The sequence below is a fragment of the Melozone crissalis genome, unplaced genomic scaffold, assembly GCF_028551555.1.
Source record: "Melozone crissalis strain CALT ecotype California unplaced genomic scaffold, PUWL_Pcris_2 ptg000004l_1, whole genome shotgun sequence".
In the NCBI taxonomy this organism is placed as follows: Eukaryota; Metazoa; Chordata; class Aves; order Passeriformes; family Passerellidae; genus Melozone; species Melozone crissalis.
In genome coordinates, this window is record NW_026535782.1 from 27,745,950 (window position 1) to 27,771,231 (window position 25,282).

The 25,282-nt window shown below is 38.4% G+C and overlaps 1 protein-coding gene across 3 annotated transcripts in view; it reads right to left on the reverse strand.

Moving 5' to 3' along the window:
- ZFC3H1 (zinc finger C3H1-type containing) overlaps positions 1 to 24,580 on the reverse strand; it is a 41,745-nt gene extending 17,165 nt beyond the window's left edge. Inside the window, exons 1-20 of one of the 3 annotated variants that reach the window (XM_054272913.1) lie at positions 23,956 to 24,580; positions 19,251 to 19,670; positions 15,652 to 15,710; positions 15,200 to 15,398; positions 14,789 to 15,015; positions 13,096 to 13,219; positions 11,447 to 11,547; positions 10,284 to 10,487; positions 9,478 to 9,642; positions 7,794 to 7,931; positions 7,292 to 7,410; positions 6,802 to 6,948; positions 5,699 to 5,873; positions 5,350 to 5,481; positions 4,109 to 4,657; positions 3,916 to 4,025; positions 2,558 to 2,689; positions 1,481 to 1,602; positions 833 to 934; positions 357 to 473 (exon numbers count right to left, since the gene is read on the reverse strand). In XM_054272913.1, coding sequence (XP_054128888.1) covers positions 357 to 473; positions 833 to 934; positions 1,481 to 1,602; positions 2,558 to 2,689; positions 3,916 to 4,025; positions 4,109 to 4,657; positions 5,350 to 5,481; positions 5,699 to 5,873; positions 6,802 to 6,948; positions 7,292 to 7,410; positions 7,794 to 7,931; positions 9,478 to 9,642; positions 10,284 to 10,487; positions 11,447 to 11,547; positions 13,096 to 13,219; positions 14,789 to 15,015; positions 15,200 to 15,398; positions 15,652 to 15,710; positions 19,251 to 19,670; positions 23,956 to 24,544 — 3,931 coding nt within the window. In that variant the 5' untranslated portion in view covers positions 24,545 to 24,580. Of the gene's footprint in view, positions 1 to 356; positions 474 to 832; positions 935 to 1,480; positions 1,603 to 2,557; positions 2,690 to 3,915; positions 4,026 to 4,108; positions 4,658 to 5,349; positions 5,482 to 5,698; positions 5,874 to 6,801; positions 6,949 to 7,291; positions 7,411 to 7,793; positions 7,932 to 9,477; positions 9,643 to 10,283; positions 10,488 to 11,446; positions 11,548 to 13,095; positions 13,220 to 14,788; positions 15,016 to 15,199; positions 15,399 to 15,651; positions 15,717 to 19,250; positions 19,671 to 23,955 lie in introns of all 3 variants that reach the window. The other 2 variants (XM_054272904.1, XM_054272897.1) reach the window with 2 other exon arrangements.
- Positions 24,581 to 25,282: the final 702 nt, after the last annotated feature.

Sequence of the window (25,282 nt, forward strand, 5' to 3'; positions counted from 1 at the left end):
GCAGGGCTGTTGAAGCAAAATAATTTTTTTTTTAAATCCTAATGGTATATGAGCAAGGCTGAAACATTCTAGAGAAACAGTTCCTTTTGCTCCTTTTAAGAACAGGTAATTAGACATTCCACTCTAACTTACAGTCACATTAAAGAAAAAAATCTAATAGAATTACATGTGTAGGTCAAAACTTTACCCAAAATTTATGCAAAATAAAGTCTGCATACAGGAAGTAGAAAGTAAAGAAAGCTATTAAATAAAGCCCTGGTTTTCTCAAAAAACCCTTTAAAAATCAAGTGTTAGAAAGAGATGGGTGAGTTTTTTCCTCTAGTACTCATTTAAAGGGTGCCACACATCGAGATTACCATATTTAATAGGTCCAGCAAACTGTTCCTCTTCACTGCTGCTACTATCTAACAGAGGTTTTCTCCAGTACTTTGGTCTCCATTTCCTTTTCTCTTTCCAAGTTGTGTGTGGAGGGGCTGTAAACAAAGTAGTAAAAATTCTTTCACTTTTCTGTATTCAAGAGTAAAATATTTTTCCTAATAAGGATTTTAGATAAAAAGATTCTGTGAGTTCAACAGAAAGAAGTGCATAAATTTCAATACTACTTACTTGAAATTTATTGTGCTTAAGTGCATAAATAAATTCTACAAATGGAACTTCAAAACTATTGTATTATTGCCTTAAACTCTGTAGACTTCGTCACCACAATCAGAATTTCTAATACTGAGATAAATAAATTATATTAAAATATATTCTTGGTTTACAAAATCATCAAGGTACTTATATAGTTTTTACCCACTTATATATATTGTATTTAATCTACCAAGCCACTTACTGTGACTTTTACTCTCATTGACGTTGCTGGCCAGAAGAACAGCCATCTGATCCACTGACATACGATCTCGGTTTATACCAAAAAGTTTTTCAACATATTTTTCTGAAACAAGAATATGTGCAGCTTAGGTAAGCATATAGATTAAACAATTAAATAACTTAACAGCAATTTAACACAATCTATGATAAATTTATGAAACATGACTGCTGTAAGAGGCATGGTAATTTAACATCCTAGCACAAAAAAAATTAAAAATAAGCAAGTTCTGTATGGCCACTTGCCTATATGGCAAAGGCATTGTTATAAAATTCCAGCTCCACTGAAGCAGGTCCGTCCAGTAGTTACAGAAAGAACTGAGGAAGGAGAGAGGTAAAGATTCCATGTTCACTGCTCCCCAACACCCTGAATCCCAGAAATACTTTTTTTTTTAATGAAATGTTCCTCAGACCAGTGATTCTTTTCTTCCTGTAAGACACCAAGGTAACTATCCACTACAAAGGACTGAAATGGACAACCAAAGAAACTTCATATAGCTCTATCTTAATATATTGCTTCACATGGAAGTCCTTGCACCTAGAGCTTTTAATGAAATTCATTCCCTTCAGAAAATAATTTTTAGATACAAAAGAGAACAAAAGACTCAATAACCTGTGGCAGTGCTGATTTCCTCATCAGTGCTTTTTTCTGAACAGCCAATCAGTTCTAAATTGTAAGACAGAATATCCTGAAAGAGCTGCTTACGGCTAAGAGTGCAATCTTTCATGTGCTGCCTAAAACAAATAAATTAACAATTAATACATTTATCATAGCAACAAAATATTAAGAAAGTTTTAGTATACACTTGGGTGAGGCATAAAGAAAACAATACCCACAGAAAAAGTATTGTTTGCTTTGAAAGTTGGTTAAATCAAAGTTGGTTAAATGTATTTCTACATGAAACTTTTCTAAACTTTTCTTTCTAGGCTTTTTCTAAACTTTCTTCTAGGCTTTTTCTAAACTTAAGCCTACAGCACAGTATTTAGAACTTTCCAGTTCAAATAAAGTAATTATAAGAATTAGATATCACTTTAAATCTTAACGAGTCAAACAATGGTCTGATGACAGCAGCTAAAAGCTGATCCAGAATAAAGTGCAGTCCAGTTTTACCAGTAGTTAGGTTTCCATATTGAGTACATTCCTAGCCAATTCATATCCACTTTTAAATATACTGCAGAAGATTGGTAAACAAGTTATTTTTTAATACAATTTAACACCAGCCTTTAAAGAAACAAACTTAGCTAGTACTTTTCCAGGAAATTAGAATTACACTACAATATTATTGATTTTTCACTTAATCATTGATTTGGTATGCACTTTTCAAATCAAGGGTGCTTAACAGTTTCAACCACTATGTGAGGTTCTAGGAGTTGAAGTTATGTTGAAGTTGTATATAACCAGATCCATTGGAATTACTAGAAAAATGTTAGATATTCTCTAACAGGCCGCACTATTTTTCTAAATTCACATCTAAAGAGCCTCCTCCTTCTTCATGGCTTAGCTGAAAGGGGTTTTTCTTCCAACTAAGTATCTGTAATAGAGTATTAAAAATAACCTTGTTTAGAACCTGTGCATAGGATCACATATCCAGACCTTTCAAAGAAAAGAAAACAGTACTTATTTCAGACTCAAAGGCAGACATCTAGAAGAGAGGTTTTGTTTAAGCCACGAAAATAAAGAAGAACTTACCACTGACAGTCATCATCATTACAGGTGCCTGTTAAATCAAAGCGGCAGAAACACTGTTTTGGCTCAATCATATTGCTATACGTTATTGAACTGAGGTACAGCTTCTCCTTCGTACGGAAATAAGGACTAAACCTAAAATGAAACAGCAAATTATGGGCAAAAAGTACACAAGGCAAGACATCCGTTCTCTAAAAAAAGTCATTAAAACCACTCACAGTATTAAATCTCATTATTTCCAAATCCCTGCTACGAACCAAAAGCATCATTAACCTACAGGCTACGAACAAGGCAAAAACAAGAGCAAGAGGAAGGGAACAATGGAATACTTCTCAACCTAATTAAGTTTTCCTCTAGCATTCTCATCTCCTTTAGGTGCAGAACTTCATTAATATGAGAACAGGAGTGGAGTAAAAACCCAGTATGGAAAGCAAAATACTCAAAGTGGATTTCAGTAGTTTATAGAAAATCTCACGGTCTAATCAGCATTAAGACCAACATCAAATAGAAGTGTAAAGATAACTGTTAAAGACTAACTTGAAGAAACAGTAGGAAGGAAAACATTTCAGCCTTAGAACACATAAACAAACAAAACCAGTCTTAGTCTAGCAGACTAACACTTGTTTTAAATCTTTAGCTCAAGTTTGACTACATCAATTTTGGGATTTCTAGCTCCTTCAGGAATTGACATCATAACCTACAAGTTAAAATGAATATTCCTGTAAAGATGGTTTCCTCCATCTTCTACTGCTTAAGTCCATAGCAATAAAAAAGCTGAAGCACATGGTAGGATACAACTTCTCCAGTTTAAATTCAACTTTTGTTGTCTACAATTTGACATGTAGGAACAGAGTTCTCTTTAGTCAAAAGACAGATGTGCCAAATTGATTACACTTGCAGCTATTACTGTCAAGTCAAGATGAATCACTGCGATTATGCCTCTTTCCAGTGAGGAGGAATCCAAAAATAGATGAATGAGCCAATTTTGACTCAGATTATGTAAATTCTAGCCAAGTTCAAAGACTGCATAACTGAAATATGCTTCTTGGATTTACATTGTTTCATACTAGATATAAAAGTCCTGTTTTCAAACACTTCACCATGTTTTTAGTTTAGTTGTATCAAACAATGCACAATACAATGTAAAAGCAGCATATTGCACAAAACCAAGGGACATGTGCATAGCAGAAAAAAAAACTGAATAAAATAATTATATTTTCTAAACCAGGCAATATTGTTTAGGGATAGTCAAGTTTCTCACTAGGACTTGTCTTCCTGTACACATCTGGGTATCAAGGAAGAGCACTGAAGACCATATGAACAAGAACACATAAGTCAAAAAGCTGCTACAGTCTTCATACCTGTAGGATTTAAATAGCAGAAGAGGACTACGATATGGTCCAAACGGAAATGGTTTCACTTCAGCTTGTTTACTTTGTGACGTAAAAATATCCACATCCACTGAAATTTCCTAGGAGACAGATAAACAGATATACAGCAGCTGCAGGAGCACCTAATAACAACAAGCTTCATGTTTAATTGTACAACATTTACCTGACCACACAAGAGATCTTCCTTAGGCACAATACAGGCAGTACTTTTCATTAGCAGCTCTTTCAAGCTGTCAGCTTTAGCATAAAGTTTTTTCAGTTCATCAATATTCAATCCAAGAAACAGCTCGGGCTCCTCGGAAGCCTTTTTAGAAAGTTTGTTTACAGTTTCTTGTTTTGGAGTGTCCATGTGTTTTAGATTTGGCTTTGTAAAAGAATTTGATTCTCTGAAAGATCTCCTTCGTTCTCTGTTAGAATTAGACAAAACTTCATCATCAAAGTAATTTTCTTCACTGTCCAAAGTCAATTTGTCCTGTGTAAGATCATGAAGTGATGGCTGAGGTAATGCAAATTCAGATTCCTCTTCTACTTGAGGTGTAGTATTTGATTGTTCCTTGGTTTGAAGTGCACGGGCCTCCTTCAACTTCTGAATCTTTAGAGCATATTCATATTCTAGTTGCTGCAGTCGTTTTTTCTCTAGTGCAATCAATTCTGCTGAAGGCTTTTTTGGACTTGATGCAGGGGAGGTATCCAATTTCAACATTTTGCTTGGCTAAAAAGAAAAAAAAAATCTATTTCAATTTTGTCATCTACTGATCTATTGACGGGAAGGAAAAACATAGCCAAAATACTTAACTCAGAGTTTATAAAAATGTATTTTAAACTCTTGCCTGAAGATTTCAACAAACAGCAGAAAAACAACAAAGGTTTGCCACAACTCAAGTGGCAGATTTGCAGGTTTTGCGATAAAAATTACCCTCTATCATGTACAGGGAGGGAAGGCTTTCAACAGAAGTTCTGGCCCAAATTAAAAGTTGAGCTATAAAACAAGTACATACAGTGATGTTGGGAGTAGGAGGACTAAAATTTAGAAAAATATTTTAGTCTTGTTTTTGTATATTTTGTTTTTCAAAACAGTATCAGATCCACTCTGCAGCAACTTAGCTTGATAGTTTAACACAATCGCTGACGTCTACTGACAGAATTTTCGTTTTTCACAGCCACACGGCTCCTCTTATTGCTTATTTATGAATGCCACTCCCCTAACATTGAAATGTAGGCTTTGAAGAGTTTTCTTCCTTAAATCATTAATGCCTTTTTTTTGAATTCTCAAAAATGAACAAAACCAATAAGAATATTCCCTACATTGTTTCTGAAATGTTTTCCTGAAATTCCACTTGAACTTTGTTAACTAAAATTGATAATCTTTTCCAAGTGGTTTGGTTTAAAAGCATGCTGACTTACACCAAGATGATCGTGCTCTAGCTTTCGTTTCCCAATTTCCTTACTTGCTACCGCTTTTGCTCGAGCAAGTTCTTCTCCGTATTTTAATGCCAGAGCTTTTTTTACTGTAACTCGTTGTTGAACTTTATGTATCTGAAAAAATAAAAATAAAAACTAAATACTACAGCAAGATGCAAATTTACAGATACGATCACATAATCAAATATAATTACATGGAATTAACGAGATATAATATAACTAGGTGGGAATTAGTAAGTAACTCCAAGAAAAGTCTACTGCCACCAAAAATCAGGCATCCCATTTTAACATTTCCAACTCTAGGAAACAAGTATTTCAGAGTGCCAATTACATGTTCCTGAAGCCTCTTGAGAAATGCCTTGTTAGCATTCAAGATCTTCTCTGTTGCTTGTAGCTGTTCAGCCAGTTTGCTAATTTTATTTTCAGCAATTCGAACGTTCTCTCTCTTCTTGGCCTGTTGTTGCAATAAATTTTTCAAGACAGACTCATCCTTTATCAACAGCATTCTGAAATAAAAAAGGAATGTACACATTTTTTTCCAAAGGTAAACTACTTAGGGCAATTGCTGCTCCTCCAAAACCCCAGTTATTTAAGAACACAGCTCTCCTAACTCACAAAAAGACTACAAATTAAGCCTCTCCAAACGGTCCTAATATTCATAAGACAGTAAATACTGTCAATATATACAGCACATTTCAGCATCTCAAGTTCAGCATCCAAGTACAATGCAGAAAAAAACATTCTAGTTACAAGGACAGGGGAAGGTAAGCAAATGCTCTATCTTTAAGACTGTTTTTAATAAAATGACAACCAAAACACACATTCTTGCTTTCTGTTAAGTAACAACCTACGTCCATCTTAGGGCACATACACACACACTTCAAGATCACAAGCCATAATATTACGGCACAGCAACAGAGTAGACAAATTACAAAAAGCTATGCATCAAGGGAAGATAAACACTTAGATGGGTGTGGATAAAGAGAGGATGGAAGACTATTCTTCAGTTGATGACTGATCGCAACCTAGTTAGTTCACAAGACCCTACAGAAATAATCAAGTGGAAAAAGAAGCTGAGAAGAGGATGCAAAGCACTTCTACTTCCAATTACTTTGTAATTTGAAATTAAGGTGAGAAACATGGAAGAGGCATGCCAGAAGAGAAAAGCCATATTAGGTGGCACAAATCATAATCTTGTCACTGAACACAAATACAGCTGAAAACACTTAGTATGACAAATCATACATAAAAGTTATCAAACACCTCACTGGCAATACAACACAATTCCTTCTGCACAGCAATAGAATTAAAGGCTGAATAGTTCCAAGACAACAGGAAAAATCATTCCTTGTTCTTTAAATGCTACACATTTGAAAATATTTTCTCTTCATCCTGTTAAGCAAAAGGTAGGACTTAGGACAGTAAAATTCATACCTGTTTTTCTTCAGCTTTGCTTCTGCTTCTGTGACTTGTTTGGTCACTACTGCTATTCTCCCAATTCCATCAACTTCACCATCAGAATTTGCAGGGGACAAATTGTTCTTCACTGGATCAGACTTAATTAGGCGCTGTTTCTCACGACTGAAACAAATGTCAAAAACAAAGCTGTTAAGTAGCTTCAACAATCATTTTCATGCGTACACCCATGAGTTTTTAAATTTTTGGAAATAGTAGCAGGACAAGATTTCAAGTTAAAAGAAAAAGTACTTTCCACAACTGCAATCAGTTACTCTAAGTCAGTTCAAATCCCAGGATTTCCTTTAGACCTCTATGTAGTCTTACCAAAAAACTGCATGGGGGGAAAAACCAGAAGGTGATGGCAAGGTTTTTAAACTCACGTCTTCCTTCAGGTTACAAAAGTAGACTAGTTAGCAAAGGGCTAAAAAAAAAACACATTTTACATTAACAATTAAACTAAGATTACCTGGCAATCTCTTCTTTCAGAAGTCTGTATTCTATTTTCTTATCTTCTGGCAGAGCCTCTGGAGTTCTCATTGGATCATTCTCTTTTTCTGATTTTGGAGGGGCTTTGATTTTTGATGCCTGTTACAATTAGACTCAAGTCAGTACCAGTCACGCTAGATTAAAATAAAGCTACCAAATAATATTTATAAGAGGAATTTCAGCCCTAACACAGCTGTTCAAGGCTAGTAAGATCTTTTAAGCCACTATGTTTTTGCCTAACAATGCATTGAATTTTAATTGAAAAAAATCAAACCGAAATATATTCCAAGTTCTATCCTCAGGATGGCACCTTCAACAAAAAAATTTTGCTAGCTTCTGCAGTCCAAATTACAATGTAGTTCTCCAGATGGGACTCTTACCCCCTTCTAATGCAATTCAGTATTTCTTGACTGAATTCTAAAGTTTAAAATCCATATATAAAGAAAAATAATTAAAGTTTTTAAAATTTTGACAGCATTTACCTCAACATTTCTCCTTGCTTCTTTTATCATAGATTCTAGTCCTCCAAACACACTGCTAGTTGAGTTAGAGGGCTCTCCATCAGACTCACTGTCATCTGAGTCATTTAATGTAACGACAACGGACTTGTGTTTTGGAAGCTGGGGTGAGAATGCAAAAAGTTTTACAGTAAGAAAACAAAGTTAGAGACACAGGTATAACAGAAGACATACTTACAAGAAGAGAAAAAAGGTTAACTCCTTTTGTTACCACACATATCAATCCCACATTGTAAGAAAAAAATAAGTATTTGTACATCTCCACAAGACCGTAATATTACACATAGTCTTGATATTGTAACATGAAAGTTACTCCAACATTTTCAACCTACTCCCAAGTATCTGCAGCACATTTATTGGTTCATGGTCAGAGTATACAAATCTCAAGCATCTAACTACTGTACTTGATTAATTCATTTAATTGCACTTAAAATTATCATCTGTCATTTGCAAGGATTTTTTTTAAGTAACTGAGAGGTAACAGCCAATCAAATCTGCATTAGAATTGGTGTGGCAGACAGGCCCAAACTCCCTCATCTTTCTGCTACACAGCTGAGATGTCACTTGTCCCACAGTTCTACTTAGTTGGTCTTGCAGTGAGCTGCTCAGGCAGTTTAATTGGAGAACACCAACAGAACGTAATGAAGAGATGAAATCATGATTAATCACCTTTTGCCAACACAAATTTAAAAAGCTCACTGAAGGTCAGGTGACTGCCAATTCCAGCACAAAGGAAAATGCAGAAACAAGCACACAACCAAGATTAACCTCAAATGCTCTGGAGTTACAGCTTAGAAAAAAGTAACTTTTTTCACATTTCCAGGACTGCTCTTCTGATCTCCCACTGTAGATCTGGACAACTATAGCTATACATTACCCTTCATCTCAGAACAGAACCTTGTCAAAACTCTAGGTGTCTTTTAAAGCATTAACCCCATTAAAAAGCCACCATTTTTTTAAATGAAAAATACTCAAATTTCCACAACCAGTTCTTTTTGATACTCTGGGCAATTCTCAAGATATGGGTTTTATCTACTACTGCTGAACATACTCCAGTTGCATCAATTTCTCACCACAACAGGATAGGCAGGTGAAGTTCCAGTTTATGTTGGTGCATAAACACTCCTCACAAACACTCTCTTCCAGTCACACTCACAGACATGCTAACTGATGTACACACTATTCACTGAAAAAATTCAACAACTCCTAGAAGGAAAATTACTTTTTCCCCACAGAAGTTAGTTTTCTAACCAATTTAGCATGTTAAGTATGTTCAGCAATGGGACTCATGTTCCAGACCCCCTTTAAAGGAAGGAAGACACCAACTGGCCAAGTGCAGGAGGAAAAGCAAGACTACTTCTGTTTTGGCAGTGGTGTCTGTGCTAGCCTGGATAAGAAAATAATTGAACTAGATCTACAATCTCTTAGTTCACTGTATGATGGCATATCTTGACGCTCAAAGTCTTTGAGCCTCAAAGTCTTTCTAGAAGAGCATATGGATTGTCAAGGTGACTAATAATTCAAATGCTTAACTGAAGCTTCACTCTTCTGTGCTGTCTCACTAGAAAATCTAAGTCTGCTCTTCACTTAAACTGAGCTCAGTTTCAACTCATAGCCTTATTAGTAGGAAGCACCAATATTTCCTTACTGTGATCACTGCTCGTGGAAGCCTCGGTACCCTAACAAACTTTGTACTTTGCACTCGTGGCTGAGACACAGTATTAATACTGACAGCTGACAGATTACTTCTTGGCACAGGCTGCAAGTTGTCTGGAACAGGAGGGGAAGGTGGACCACTGTTACTTGATGTTTCCTAAAAAAGAGAACAAATTATGGTCTTAAAAATGCACATTATACATAGCTGCTTTTAAAAGCATCAGTATAAATGCAACTGTTTCATACATGTCTTGGAATATGAAAATGTGAGTTAGCCAGACTACTGAAATGTACTAGACAAATGTTGCAATTCTGCAGTAATATCAAAAAGGCACACAAGAGTAGGCCAGTTATTCAAAGGTCAACTGCCAAAGACCCTTTAAGAAAGGTCAAAACTAATACATTTTTTCCAAAATCACAAGCTTAGCTTCTCACTCCAAGAGAAACCCTCAAAACAACAACAAAAAGTAGTGAACCTCTTCCAACATCTTTTCCTAAGCGGCTGAAACAAAGTTACTTGTCTTACTTTCTAAATGAAAAGCTCAAAAGTAATAAACATTTTATGGCAGAAAACCCTCATTCCTTCGACTTACTCCATTTTCAGTACCTTGAAGTTTCATAATTCCTTCAGAAATAAAAAAAAGGTGCAATTTACAATTCCAGAATGGTTCTTGTTGATTGTTCAGCCTCTAGAAATGCAGCGTAATACCCCTGATAAGCCTCACTTACAGCAGGTCACACTGAAATTTTGGTCAGGACTGCCATCTAGGGGCTTACATTCAAAAAACAATAGAGTACCTCAGCTCTGAAAGCACGCTTGTTGGCTAGAGACTTGAGTAACTCTTCTCTTAAGAGCATCTCCTCCTCCTCTTCCTCATCAGCAAAGGGAGGCTTTGGTGGCTGTTCCGGCTCTTCAGGGGGAAGAGGGGGAAGAGGTGGAGGTGGCTCAAGAGAAACACAAGGAATACCCTCCATGTAAAGATGGCTCAAAGATGGTACAGGCTGAGAAAAGAAAATAAAACAAAGCTTTGAAATGTGGAAATTACTACCCCTTTATGATTATTTAGCAGAGGTTAAGACTAAGATCATTCCACGATTTAGAAGTAATTTAAACTGTGTGCTTTTAATTAACATTCAAACTACACTTACATCCCTGTCAAAGGCTGTGATTGAACAGTAAGTTATTTCTCACAGAGGTTAATGGAAGCAATAAACTTAGATTTAGATAGCAGAAGCTGTGGAGAAATACAAACTAAATGTAAATGAGACTCTGAACCAGAGGTCATTTAGCCAGAGAAATATAGTTGACCAGCACTCTTTAAACAGTTTTATGGAAGTGTCTTAGCTAACACAATTACAATTTCCCTTAGTCAAAAGTTCAGAAGCTGTCATGAGAAGAAATGGTGCCTTTCTATCGCTCTTCTGACAAGAGTAATAATCATACACTGAAAAAAAATGGTAATGAAAAAAACTCTGCACTAATTGAACTTCGTGTGGACTCTTAGGTGAGAAAACAGAAAACACAGTCTAAAGGCACAAAGTTAGAATGACTGATGAGCTGTATGTCTTGGCTTTTCCACCCTCTAGGTAACAAGTCAGGGATCAAGCCGATCTACCTACCTACATGGCCTAGAGATAACGGGCAAAGTTGCCTTGTGCTAATAGTTCCAATTCATTCTTCTTCATTATGTGCTTCAGACAATTTTGTTTTTGTATGAAAAAGCACAGCTCTAGCAATGAAGTGAATTTCAATTCAATAGGGAAAACCTCCATTAACCAACAACTGCATCAGCCAAGAGGCAGCTGAAATAAAGACTTTTCTTTGAAAAGCAACCACAAGTCTAAGAGATAGTTCAAGAGAATCATTAAACAGAGTATAGTACCCAAACCAGAATCTAAATTTAATCCTAGCTTTAGCATTAGAAATTGGATACAAAATGAGAATTATCAAGGTTACTTACTGGAATTGGAGGAGGTAGCGGCAAGGAAATTGGTGGTACTGGAGGTGGATAATATCCTCCTATTGGACACTCAAAGAAAGGAGGTTGAACTGGGGAAGAAGCTGTAATTAAAATACTGAATGTAAGATATCTGACAGGTATTTATTAAACAACAACTCATGCTTTATACTTCAACTGATCTAATGGAGCAGAAAGAGAAACATTTTCACAATGCACTAATTTCAAAGGCAACACCAGGCACAGCACAGTGCCTTTTTTTACATGTATGTGTATTTTTTAAAAAGCGTAGTTACATTTTCTTTTTCTGTTTTACATACAAAATATAAGTACAGCCAACCAGTACTGCTAAGGTAATGCAGGCCTCATTTAAATTGCAAGAACTTACCTTCTCAAACAAGCTATCTCAGTAGCCTGGTTACAGGCTACCAAAACACAACACAAGGTAGGACAGAAGCAGACCCAAAGCACTACTGATAAGTTCTGAAACATTGAACAAGAAATTGAGATGCTTTATCAAGAGAGATTTGTGTAGCTTGCACATACAAAATAGCAAGCGTAGTATTTTAACAAAGTAATGTATAAGGAAGGCGGACAAGAAAGGAGAAAAAAGAAGCAAAAAAAAGAAAAAAGGGTGGAAGATGAAAGGCAAGAGAAAAAAGTATCCAATCAAGTACTATGCTTAATGAAGTTTTCTCAACTCTCCATATGATGACATGGAACACAGAAACCCAACTACCTTAAATGCACCTCAGACTCAAGAGTCAATAAATCATTTAGGCTGGAAGAGACTTCTGGAAGGTGTATGACCCAGCACAAGTGCCCAAAGCAGGGCTGCCCCCAAAGTCAGGTTGTCAAGTTCCAGGTATATTTGACCATGGAGATTCCACAACATTTATACCTGTGCTAGTGTTTGACTATCTTCTCTCTAAGCAGAATTGTTTTGTTACAATTTAAGTGTTGCTACCTGTCCTTCTGTTGCCATTTGACAGACAAGTTTGGCTCTGTCCTGTCTGCAACTACCCACTAAGTAGTTGAAGACAGGAGCAAAATCCTTCCATAGCCTTCTTAACACAAATGCAGCTTTCTCAGTCTCTTTCTGTAAGCCAAGTGCTCCAGTGTCTTGATGAACTTTATCAAAAACAAGCCTGAAACAGTTTTCCTTAGTCAAAAAGGTCTTTTGCTAGGCTCATTGCAGAATGTCACTCTCTCCTACTGTGAAACCAGAAAACTGGCAATCTCATCAGTGATTAACAGGCCCCTCCAGACAGTGACCCACAACAGTCACAGTGCCACAACCCAAGCTATGGCTCGCCTGTCACCCAAAGCCATACTGCCGACCCATTTGTCACTCAATGTCCACTGGGACCCCCAGGCCCTTTTTTTGCTGCTGTCTGTCCAGTCAACACCCTGCATGGAATAGGAAGATACAAGCATAAACCTACAGTACTGCCATGAGAAAAATATACCCTGAAGACCTTAAAAATCCCACTACAGCAGAGATGGAAAGAGTCAGTGTTAACACAATTAGCTCACCTTAAAATGTTAGTTCTATAATGCAGACAGCTCAAAACACTTTCTAGAACAGTGGCTTATTTCCTACATTTTACCTATTTTTACCAACCACCATATAAGAAAATTGTAAGTCTTACCTGGTGAGTTAGTTTCACTGTCTGTATCCATAGCAACTTCATCATAATTATCATACTGATATATGCCTCCTGCACTCTCTGTAGATTGCTTATCCAAAGACCATCTCAAGTCTGTATCTGATGACTAAACACACAAAAATGTATTTTATTTACCTGGTCTTACATCATTATTTCAGAGTAAACTACTAAGAAATAAATTCTGAAAGAAGGCCCTTAGAATTTTTTCTTCTAATTGATTTATAAATACAATTTACTTATCTTGTACAAGAAGAAGAAACTGAATATTACTTTTTAATCAAATCCGCTGCAAGTAGCAACTAGACAAATCCACAGGCAGTTTTAAAACTGTGTCTCTTCCAGGATGACGGGGTGAGGGGTGTTATGATACATAGAAGAAATTTTTAAATACCTTTTAGGTTATCATATATCTGGTAAATGGACGTGGTTATATATTTCTGAAGATTGCAAGTGAATTAAATGCTTTATTATTTCTGGTAATCTGCCATGATGACTAGCAAGAATGCTTGAACTACCCTTGCCAGAAACAACTCTCAGGTGAAGAAACTTTTTACTGTCCCAGAAGGACCCACATGCCACACTGAGACAAACCCAGAGACTGTCAACTCATAAATCAGATTGTTTAAAGATCTCCTAACACTGTATGGATGCCAATCAATGCTCAGGACTGAAAACAGGCAAAACACCTAAGTATGACTTCTCAGACTCCTTAACTTGTATCTTTCAGAGGCATACAGAAGACATTTTGGTAGCTTCTAGAATATCAACTGTTTGCAGTCAAACATTTTCAGTCTCCATTTCCCACTCAGTATTAATATAAGTATGATTCTTCTACAACATGACCTCAAACAGGGAGCCTCAATTCCTTTAGATGCTGTTTCTTCTCACAGCACTAGTGGCTCCAAGCACATGAAGCACACAGCAGCTCCAGTGGCTGTACTGCTTCAAGGCTGAAAGAATGAATGCTATAGAAACAGTAATTTTTTTCTGTAATGTACCAATGTTTTAGAGACAGGCATTAGTTACTCAAGTGCCTTTTGCTAATCTCAACAGGAGAGAACAAGAACAGCCACGACGATAGCACGATGACCACTGCACTAACTCTATTACTTCATCAATTTGACACTATGCAAAGTAAAACTAATTATCTTTTGTCGTGGTGTATCTTATGTCTCAACAAAATAGATTAAATATTACATTGAAAAAATACTACAGAGCAACATTGACATTTTGAAAGAAGCAACTCACTGAAGTTGTATACACAGAAAAAGTCTAAAAGTGTGGAGAAGAAAACCTTGAAATCTAAAAGAAAAAAGCCAAAGAAGTTTCACTAATTGGTTATTGTTAAATTACAGGCTGCTCTTTGATCACTATGTTCAAAATGTCTTTAGAAGAAAAATGCTTTATCATTGACTTGCAAAGGTACAACTCATAGAACACTGATTTTCCAAATCCAAGAGGAATGCTTCTCTAGGATGGGATTAAAGCACTGTAAACACTGCAGTACACTGAGCTTTTCTTTCATTGCTGTATTTTGATCATTCTAGGGGTGGGGGAAGCAGGGAGAAGAACAGGGGGATTCAGAAAGGATAGTGACACAAAACCAGGTGAAGCAAGACAAATCATTCATGAATCCTAAATGCAACACCAGAACACCATGTAAGAAATTTCTTACCCTGCTTCTTGATCTCCTCTTTCCTCCAACTAGCTTCATAAATCGATTGTACTGCTCTTCTTGATTTGAGAGGTCCCTAATTTTTCTTATTTCTTCTTCTCTCTTTCTTCTCTCCTCCTCTTCTTCTTGTTTCCTCTGGTCTTCCTCTTTCTGCCGCCTGTCTAGTTCCTTTTGCTGCTGCATCTTCTTTGAGGTCTTTGTCTGTTGCTTCCTCAAAGTTTGCTTGCCTTTAAATAAAAAAGTTTGTGATTAACACCATCTTACCTAATTGGTTCCACTTAATCCTAGATTCTTCAAGAGCTCTGGGTAAATGTGAGAGAGTTTAGAATGACTAAAGGCTCATTGCTCACATTTGCTTTTTTTTTAAGGCCATGCCATTGACAGTCATTTCAGTAACATCAAACTTATTACCTGTAGTACTAGGTTTTTTTGTTGAATGTGCTTTTGTACTGGTTTTGATTTTCTGTGTTACACTTTTCGTTTTTGTTAATTTTTCCTTGCTTTCCTTCATCACCTGTTGTTCTTTTTGCTGCCATTTTTTACTAGCAGACTGAAGTGCAAGAAGCCTAAGTTGCAATTCAGACATCTCCTCCTCATCATCAAGCAGCTTCTTGAGAAGAAAACAGAAGAAAGGACAAGACAAAAAGTCAAGAAACATAATTCAGCAACTTTTTCTTTGCAAGGTCTTTTGAAATCTTTCCCCAATATTTTTACTAAAAGAAAGCTCAAAATCCTACTTTACTGGTGTCATTTATTAAAAATTGACAGTTCCTATTACTGGAATGCTTCTGGACTGCCATTTGGAAAAGCTATCAAGTACAATATTGCAATCATGCCTCATCTATAGAGGAATATTTTCTTACCTTTTCAGATGCAACATCTGAGCTGCTAAGCTTTCGCACTGATGTTTGCTCTTTGTCTTCTGTACCTTCCAAGAGAAAAATACCATATTTTTGAACAAGCTGTTTCTCCTCAGACAGAGCTACATTAAAATGATACATGAATTTTAATCTACATACAACCATATTTTATCAGTGTCACTGATACACAGTATAAAACAATAGCAGTGGTACATGCAAGATCACATGAACAAACATTCATATAAATTTGGCATGTCTGACAAAATCATGACTCCATAAGCCTAAGGCAAGACTTGTCATTTCTTAGTTAATCTATCTTAAGGTTCACATGTACTTTGTCAAGAAACAGAAAAACAGATTTGCAAACAAGGGGAAAAGAAGACTTCTTGTCATGTGTTTTATACCCCATCTCATATCAGCTGCTGTCCTGAGCATCTCATATTTCCCTGGCAGCTATTTTGAGTAACTGGTCATTCTTTTGCAGAATTAAATATGAAGGCCCAAAGCTGCAGTAAGAACACACTTACTCCATTTCACAGCAAAGGCAAACAGAAAAAAGATATTGTGGAATGAATAGTGGAAATGAATAGTACAGCACTGTTTTTCCATAAATATTTAGGTGCTAAAATATTAATTTCTTAGATGTCACAAAATATATCCAATTTTCATAATGTACATATAAACACATATATTGACATACTATATTTTACACATGTATATATAATGCTGTACATATTGCAGTATTACATAATTTATTATAGCAAATAGTCAGTAATATAATTGGCTGAAAAAAGTTATGCATTTTTATATAACCATCCATGCTTATAAGTATCAGACAAAGGAAAAACTTCAGAGAAAGAGCAATACAGCAAAAGAACTCCAAGCTTCTCTAAATTTTCTTTCTTCAAAGGAAGATTCCTTCCCACTATTCAAAATGGTGAAAAATAAATTCCGATTCTGTACAGCTTTAACCCTCCCTAGCATTTCATAAAAATTACATTCAGAAAGGCACTATTTAAAGTACACCAACACCTTATACGTAAACAAAAATGAAACTTAAAAAATGCTGAAGGTCTTCCTCTTTGCACAAGCACGCATTTTTTAAAAATCCACTTACAAAAAAAGAAAAAAAAAAAGAAGAGTAATATCTAATACCGATATGAACTATAGAAAAACTTTTAAAAAGTTAGTATAGTTATGTGAAGTTCCTAACCATCCACTTCACAGGATGATAGTGGGAAGACAGATAGTACAGGTTTTTTTATGCAAGCACACGAAGGGACATTCTATACAAGTACAAATGCTCTTTCAAAACAGAAGGGGACAACATGAACACAACAGGCTAATGCGCAACACGGGAAGTAAAGTAGAGAATATTGTGAAGCCTGTCAGAGCACCTGAACCACAAGGTTCAGAGAACCACAGAGAATTAATATGACAGACTGAAACTTTCCTAAGTTTTAAGACAATTTCCTCAACTTTTGCAAGCCTGCAGAAACACCTAGTACAGTATTTAAAAAAACATAAAACGTGAAAACCAAATTTTGCTTATTTCCCAATACATGTAGCAGGTATTGTGACAGTAAAGAGATTAAGGTAGCATATATTCACTTAATGCATATGAATCTGCAATAACTCTAATTAGCTGAATTTTTCTTTGGAAGCCTGTCTTGTTGTCATACACATTCACTCACACATAATCTGTCTGCTTTCAGATCATTCATATATCATAGATTTGAATATCATGCAAAAATTAAATGCTTTTAATATGCATATTACAGCATCTAGTTTTCACTATCATATCAACTGTATTATCAACTTCAGTGCTTTTTAAGTTTGGAAACTGGATTTTTGAGACTATTTTGCTTTTTACACAGCTGTTTTACTCCTGTTGGGCTATGTACTCTTCCACAGACTACTAGTTTTTCTTTTATAACCAAAATTAGTTTTATTCATATGTGTCAATAAAACCTGTATGACCTCTTAAAGAGCACAAAAAAAACCTATTATTAATGAGAAACACACAAGGGGGAGAAACTACCCAGAATGAGGTGGTTTGACTAATAATCATCAGTTTTCTCTTTTGTTTTCTTTACAAGACCTGTCTTGTTTCTGAAGTCATACATAAATCATTCTGACTTTTAGTGCTCCTAGTCCTACCTTTCTTCATATTCCATATTCCTGCCAATTACTCACCTGCACTCTTATTCAATCCATTAACTACTTTGTCTCTTCCCACTCAAATTGACAGTTTACACACACTGGCAAATTAGTGAACACCAGATGACAAGTGATAGCCCCAAGCACCACCCTCAACCACAGCAATCACTTATTAGAACGACATGCTGCCTTTAAAGTAGGAAGCGTATGTCAGCTGCCTTATTTTGCTGCAGACTTAGAAGTAAGCTCAAGTGCTCTTAGTACAGGCCAGGTGGACATGATCACTTGTTTTTCAGTAACTGGCTAATGCATCTCAGCAATTACCCTTTTTAGTCAGCAGCCCAGAACTATCTTAGACAAGACATTAATATTCTACCCTTGAGCTTCATTTTGTCTACAAATCCTTTCCATTTCTGGCCTATGATTTCTTGACTACTCGTGAACACCAACAATGATCAAAGTAATTCTTGTGAAGATATCTTATGGTGTTAATAACACCAAGGCTGTGGGTTTGATCCCTGTGTGGGACATTAAGAGTCAGACTTGATGATCCTTGCCTTCCAACTCAGAATACTCCATGATCTTCATCTTACACTTAAGAAAACACAAAAAAGGTGAAATGCAGAAAAAGGGGTCTCTAAATGTTCTCTTTTTAGCTAAAAAACCCCCACATTTTGCTTCTGCAGAAAAGAAACAAGGCAAAAGCAGAAGTAAAACTTTCAGTAGACAGTCAATGATTTCTGCTGTGAGCAGCACTTAAAATCTTCAACTCTTGTCCTCATGCTTTTTGCTAAACAATCAGTCTAAGAAAACACATTGCTTAAAATACAAATCCAAAGCAAAAGCATGCTTCCAAACACGTTTATGTAATTCAATGAATTAAAAAACAAGAGTTAAGTACATTAAATCTTTAACTTGTAACTTCTAACATTTTAATTAAAGTTTTCCCCAACACCTAATAAATACAATAGGTAACAGCAATGCCTTAAGTTTTTAGCTTTCATATTTTTCAGATTCTGTACTGCCTTAGGGTGCAACTGTGAACTTCATATAAAGTGTTACCAAGTTGTCGTCACAGTTCAGTTAGACAAAACAATCCTTTTCCAGCTTGAGACCCAAGAACACCATTGCAGCTTCAGGCCCAAAAAGTGTAAACAACAGCAAATTGAGCAGAGCAATCTAGGAGGATGGGACTTCAAAATCTGAACCTGTAATTGGACAATTAACCCCAATTCATAAATGGACCAAAAATAAAACTGTTAACACTCGGGACCAAGCGTCTTAGGTGGAGCCACAGCCTGGCTCTTGTACTGCCTAAAGTGTACCCTTTGAAGGCCTTTTTAATAAATACCTACTTTATTCCTTTAATACTGTCTAGCCTCTGTTCTAGGTAGCCTCACAAGGCATCAACAGCTAAAATAACTTTACAAGTATTTCTTTACCTTGGCCAGATTCTGTTGCTTCAGATTTTTGCGAGGACTGCTTCATTCCTTCTTTGCCTTTTTTCAATCTGCTCCTCTCAGCTGGAGTAGGCAGTTTTTGTCTGAGAGGTTTCAGTTCAAATGCCTGAAAGCCCATAACTGGATTTTTCTCCTCAGGAGGTCCTTCTTTTACAGAGTCTGTTTTAATACTGTCATTTTCTACAGTTTTTTGGTCCTCAGTGTCCACTGTTTTTTCACCATCTTGTTTTTCATTTTCTTCCCTGTTGCTCAAAGCCAGTCTTTCATCTTTATTAATGTGTTCAAGTTCTAATTGTATCTGCTTATACTTCAAGAGCAGATCCTCAAAACTTTCTTCCACAGAGCTTTCATTTTTAGAAGAGTGGTTCTGCTTTCTAGATGGGGACCTTCCAAAAGTTTTAGCTGAAATACGGGTCAAGAAATTCAAGACAAGAACTTGTATAATCTTAAAACAGGATCAATATTACCACCGAAGACCAAGTAAGACAAATGTAACTTATGACCATTCTCATATATTTTACCTTAAGGCTAGTTTGAAAAATATTATGAATAAATACAACCAGCATGCAAAAGCTGTAGCCATTATTACATATTGACAAACATTTTCTCAAACCAACAATATCCTACTTAGGACAAGAAGCTCATGAACTGCTGAGAAGTCTCATCTCTTACACCACCCTCCTGGAAACAACAGCTATAATGCTGAGATGGTTCTCTATCATGGAAAGTCAAACTTCCAGAATTTGTAGTACTGACTTGCCATCTGACATTCTGAAAAAGACAGGTTAAATTCTTTCTTATTTATTTTAGACTTCCATAAAATGCTACATCTAGCCAAAACTAAGTCAGGCCATAGCACAATTACACACTGCAGTAAATACAGTTCAGCAAATCAGGTAAGACACAAAAGAATCAATGAACAACTGAAGGGAATTAAAAAAGTAACAAAGACTTGAAACCAAAACATTCAGAAATGCTGAAGACAACTGACAACTACTAATTACTCAGAAAAGTTTACCTATGAATGTTCAAGGCAAGCAGTGGAAATAAGTCTTAGGCACCGCCATCCATAACAAAAGTTGCCACTATTTTGTCACTATCAACTCCTCTCACCTTAAGCTGACCCTCGAAAACGATCATGTAAAATAATCATGCTCAAGGGGAAATCTTTCAGGGTACCAAGTCAGGTTTTACTCATTTGACTCACAGTATCAACCCCACTGTGATAACAGCTGACTCACACACTCAGTTACACAAAACGCTTTTTGAACATCATCATCTCTTAAAACAGTAAACAGAGTGAAACCAGAGGCTAAAATAGGTGTCCTCTGAATGCAGACATACTGAATCCAAAGGAAGAAAACATACTTGTCTTCTGCTCTCAACAAGCATCGACTACTTGGATGTTTCTCTGTGTTAAATTCTAACATTAGTATGAAGAATCTCTGTAAGTATCCTGCAAAAGCTACTTCCGTAATACCAGGAAATGTTCTGCTTTACAGTGCTTTCTCAAGTGTCAGCACAAAAAGCAGAAACCAGCAAAGATAAACTACATAAAATCCAAAAAGCAATCAAAACAGTCTATAAATATGTTTAAAATGCTAAAAGCTGTATGCAGTATAACACCAAATTATGCAACAAGAATATCTGCTGAATTCCCTTCCAACACGTATCTACTTCCAAAGAACCAGCTACATTAGTAATTTCGTAAGTCACAAGGAATTTTGAAGCTAATAAGTCTAACTGCTATTTGCTATTGGAATACTTAAATAGCTTCCAAAGTCATCTGGAGATGGATAACAAGACAGTTTTGATATTTTTTTTTTGTACTCAGGATTATACAATTGCTAGAAGCTCCCACCAGAAATTCTGTGGTTCACATATGTAGAAAAAATTTTTTTAGCGCTTCTACACATAGAATGCAAGACTCCTTTAAGTGCTGTGAAAGGCAGACAAGCATGTACAAATTGAAACAACTGTGCTTCAACCAACTCAAGAGAAACTTCATCCAAGAATCAAAAAGAAGAAACTGGGAGTTAGAAATGAAGAAACATGTACACTGCAAAGAATTCAAAATTCAATGGAAACAGGAAGTCCCATAACGGTTCTGTATTTCAGACTCAAATTCCACAATTCTCTATGCAAGAATTCCTGAAGAATTACTATATAACAGCTTAACATTAAAGTTGCCAAGAATTGAAAGGGAAAAGCCAAATAAAAGCTAACATCCAAAAGGAGTAACAGGAATTCTTTAAGTGCTCTATCTTAAAGAATGTCTCTTATTCCATTTACATATATATTCCTATAAAACATGGTGCAAAGCACAAGTTCCAAGGATAAATCAAGTAAACAATCCCTGTCTTACCAGACTGTCATGGTTTACCCCTGTCAGCAACTTATTACCTCACACTCTCACTCCTCCCTCCCTTCCATGGTGGAATGGGGAAAGAACTTGGAAATGGGAAATGTGGGTTGAGGGAACATGGACTGATAAAAGAACAATTTAATAATGAAAAGCAAGTAAAATAGTAACAATAATGAAAATGGAGATAACAAAAAGAGTAGAATAACGCCCAAGGAAGGAGGGTGATACACAATACAACTGCTCACTAGCCACTGAGAGATGCCCAGCCCCAGGCAGCAATCAGTGGCTCTCAGCTAGCTCCCCACAGTCTATACACCGGGCATGGCTTTCTGTGGGATGCAACATCACTTTGGCCAAGTTTGGGTCTGTTTTGCACACTACCAGCTTCTTGTGCAGCTCCTCACCGGCACAGCATGGGACACTGCAAGTCCATGACTTAGTGCAGGCACTTCTCAGCCTAACACACTTCTCAGTGTATTATCAACATTATTCTCACACCCAAAACACCACACTGTACCAGCTACTAAGAAGGCCAAAATCAGGACTCAAGACACTTAAAACATTTTATTTTCCAGAGGGAACTTCAGATACCATTCCAGGCCACAAGTCTCCTTGTACCAGTTGATATGAAAGTCTCCTCTGAAGTCACATGCCAATGAACTACAGTGGTACTCCAGTAATGTTACCAACATGGAGGTACCTTAGTATTTATTAATTCTCTAAAGTTGACTGTATTAGGTGGCAAGGAAGTTTAAAAAAACAGAAAGTAACTCATATTGAGGGAAAATCATGGACCTTCCTTAACTATGTGATCCATAAACAATTGAATGGTCACTTACTAAAGAGCAAGAGTAATAGAACATCCTCCATCTACCACATTTCAACAGATGTGTAAATCTTAAGTGCCAAGAATAAGAACTCTTCCAACATCGTCATTTTCTGCTTTTGATTTGAAAATGGAATTATTCATTTCAGAATCTCTTTTAATTAAAAGAGAGAAGGAGACTGCATCAGTCTCATTAAGAAACATTACAAGTTCTGTTTTGGACAATCTCCACATTTGTCCTGCTAAACTCCTTATACAGAAAGTAACAACCTCCAGGTACTCAGAGCAACACTACAAAGAGAGTTGAAATCTATTTTCAGCATTAGAATAGTCTTACTGTGAAACCTTGGGCAAATGACATCTTCACTTGCCTCTCACGATAAAACGCTTCAATGAAAGGCTCCAATAATGCCATAATTTGAGACTAAATAAAATCATCTCCATTGCTAATTTACACATTCCATCTATATTTAAACAAATAAATATTAATGACACAAATAATAATCTTGTATCTAAAACAAGATTCAAGAGACCCAAGAAATCAGCCCATGCAGTTGGTTCTAGCAAAAACACATCCATTGACATGAAGGACAATAGAACACTGCAAAATTCTGGAGAATAGGATTTAACCACTATCTCTCCTGCTCACTGCTTTTACACTCATCTACATTTTCAGGAAGACAACAATGCAGTCACATCAAGTAACCGAGGTGCCCCGAGCTACACTCAGCATCAGTTCTTTACTTTACTTCCTCTAGCAGAAAAGAAAAATTAGGCAAGCTTTTCCCACCACTTTTGCAATTCCTGCTCTGAAAAGCACAAAATATCAGAATTCTTGTAATGAATCACCTAAACTCTTAAGAGCAATCAGTGGCGAACATTCTACAAGAAATGGTGGGTATGGCTTTCATCTGAATGCCCATACAAACTACAATTTGTGTGTGCAGATCCACTCCAGTTTAGCTAAAACTGACTAAAGCTAAACCTATGTGTAATAGCCTCTGAAGGGATGAAAGTGAAAATGAAAAAAACACTAGATCCTTCATTGCCCAACACAGTAAATTAACAAGCTTAAGGTTCTATCTTTACAATTGTGACACTAATTATACACATTAAAATTGCCGCACCAAAGACTGACCCCACTTCGCAATATTCGCACTCGGGGCTAGAAAAGCAGCCGCCCGAATCCAACCGACAAAAGCTTCCTTTCAGGCTATGCTTTTGCTTTTTCCCTACCCCCGGCGGATCGGCCAAGCCGCCAGCTAGGCCACGGCTGTAATCCGACTTCCCAGCAGCCTCTCCTTAAGCAGGGCCGGCTGCCCCGGCCAATCCCCAGGATTAGCTTTGGAGCTTCCCTCTCCGTTAGCGCTGCGGGAATCCCGCTGCCAGCGCGGAGGGAACCGCGTCCCTTCCCACGGCCACGTAGCGCGGCGCGGCCACACCCAGGCCCACCGCAGCAGCACGGGCCCCCCGCCCCGCTCACGTCTCAAGGATACATTTCCGAGGCGAGGGCTCCCTCCAGCCCTGGCTGCTGCTGAACCCGGCACCGCCTCCGCCTCCGGGCGGCCTCCCGGGAGGGTTGCCCGGCCGATCGCTGCAGCCTCGGCTCCGGCCCCAGCGCCCACCGCCCCGGTAGGGCCGGCCTCGGAAGCGGAACCGATCCAGGGCGTTGTGGCTGCGCTCCCAGAAGGAGAGCCGGGGGCCCGTGTCGGAGTGCGAGCCAGGCGGCATCCGCGACGCCGGCGGGTGGGAGCGGAACGAGTCCTTAGGCCGGTAGCCGCCGTGGCCGTGCACGTGTCCCGTGTCGGGCGGAGGCTGGTGCCGCGAGCGCGGGAAGGGCCGCCCGGGGGAGGACATGGAGCCGCTCCCGTGGAGCCCGGGGGGCGGCCGGCGCCTCGAGTACGGCCTGCTACTGCTGCTGCTGCTACCGCCGCTACCGAGGACGCCGGCATGCTCGGAGCCGCCGCCATAGGGCCCGAAGCCGTTGTTGTCATCGTCGCTGATCTCGCCATCCTCCAGCTCCCCTTCCTCCTTCGGGGAGAGCCCGCTGGGGTCGGGCGCGGCCGCCGCCTCCGCGGCCGCCATGGGCCCACGACAACGGTCTCGGCGCGCCCTGCGGCCCCTCGGCTGGCCCGCGCGGACTCTCGCGAGACCACGCCCCGTCCCTCCCGTCTGGGAGGAGACAGAACCGAGATGCGTAAGAGAAGAAACGGCTCCGGGCGACGCCCCTATTGCGGGGTATCCTGGGTAATGTAGTTCTCCACTCGGGGCGAGCCCGTGCAAAGCACGGCCGGGGGACGCCGGCGCCTCAGCCAATCGCGCAGCGGCGGCGGGCGGCGAGCGCCAATGGGCGCACGGCCCTCCATGTTGGTAGGGGAGCGGGTGGGGAGGAGGAGAAGGCCGCCATCTTATCGAAGGGCATGGCGTTGCGTGGGAATGGAGCGGTGGCATGGCGGCGGGCTGCCATGCCCTGCCCTGCCCTGCCCTGCCCTCCGGCGCAGGATAATGAGTGGCAGCTCCCTTTAGTGCCGTCCAGGCTGCGGGGCTTGTGCCTCCTGGGTGCTGATTGTGAGTGCTGGGTGCCATTTCTCTGTTGATGCGGCCTGTGCCCTGCTGCTCCCCCCAACAGTGCGCAGGCTGCTAGAGAAGGGAACGCAGCGAGTGTTCAGGCATTAACCCCCAGAACCCTCCTAGTAGCTAAACTAATGTTGAAATCTTTAGGAAGGAGGTTTCTGCAAAGCCTTCCAGAGCTGTAATTGCCCAGAAGTGAAATGCCCTAATGCCTTCAGTGATAAAAGTGCCAAGTGAGCATCAGAGAAGGTA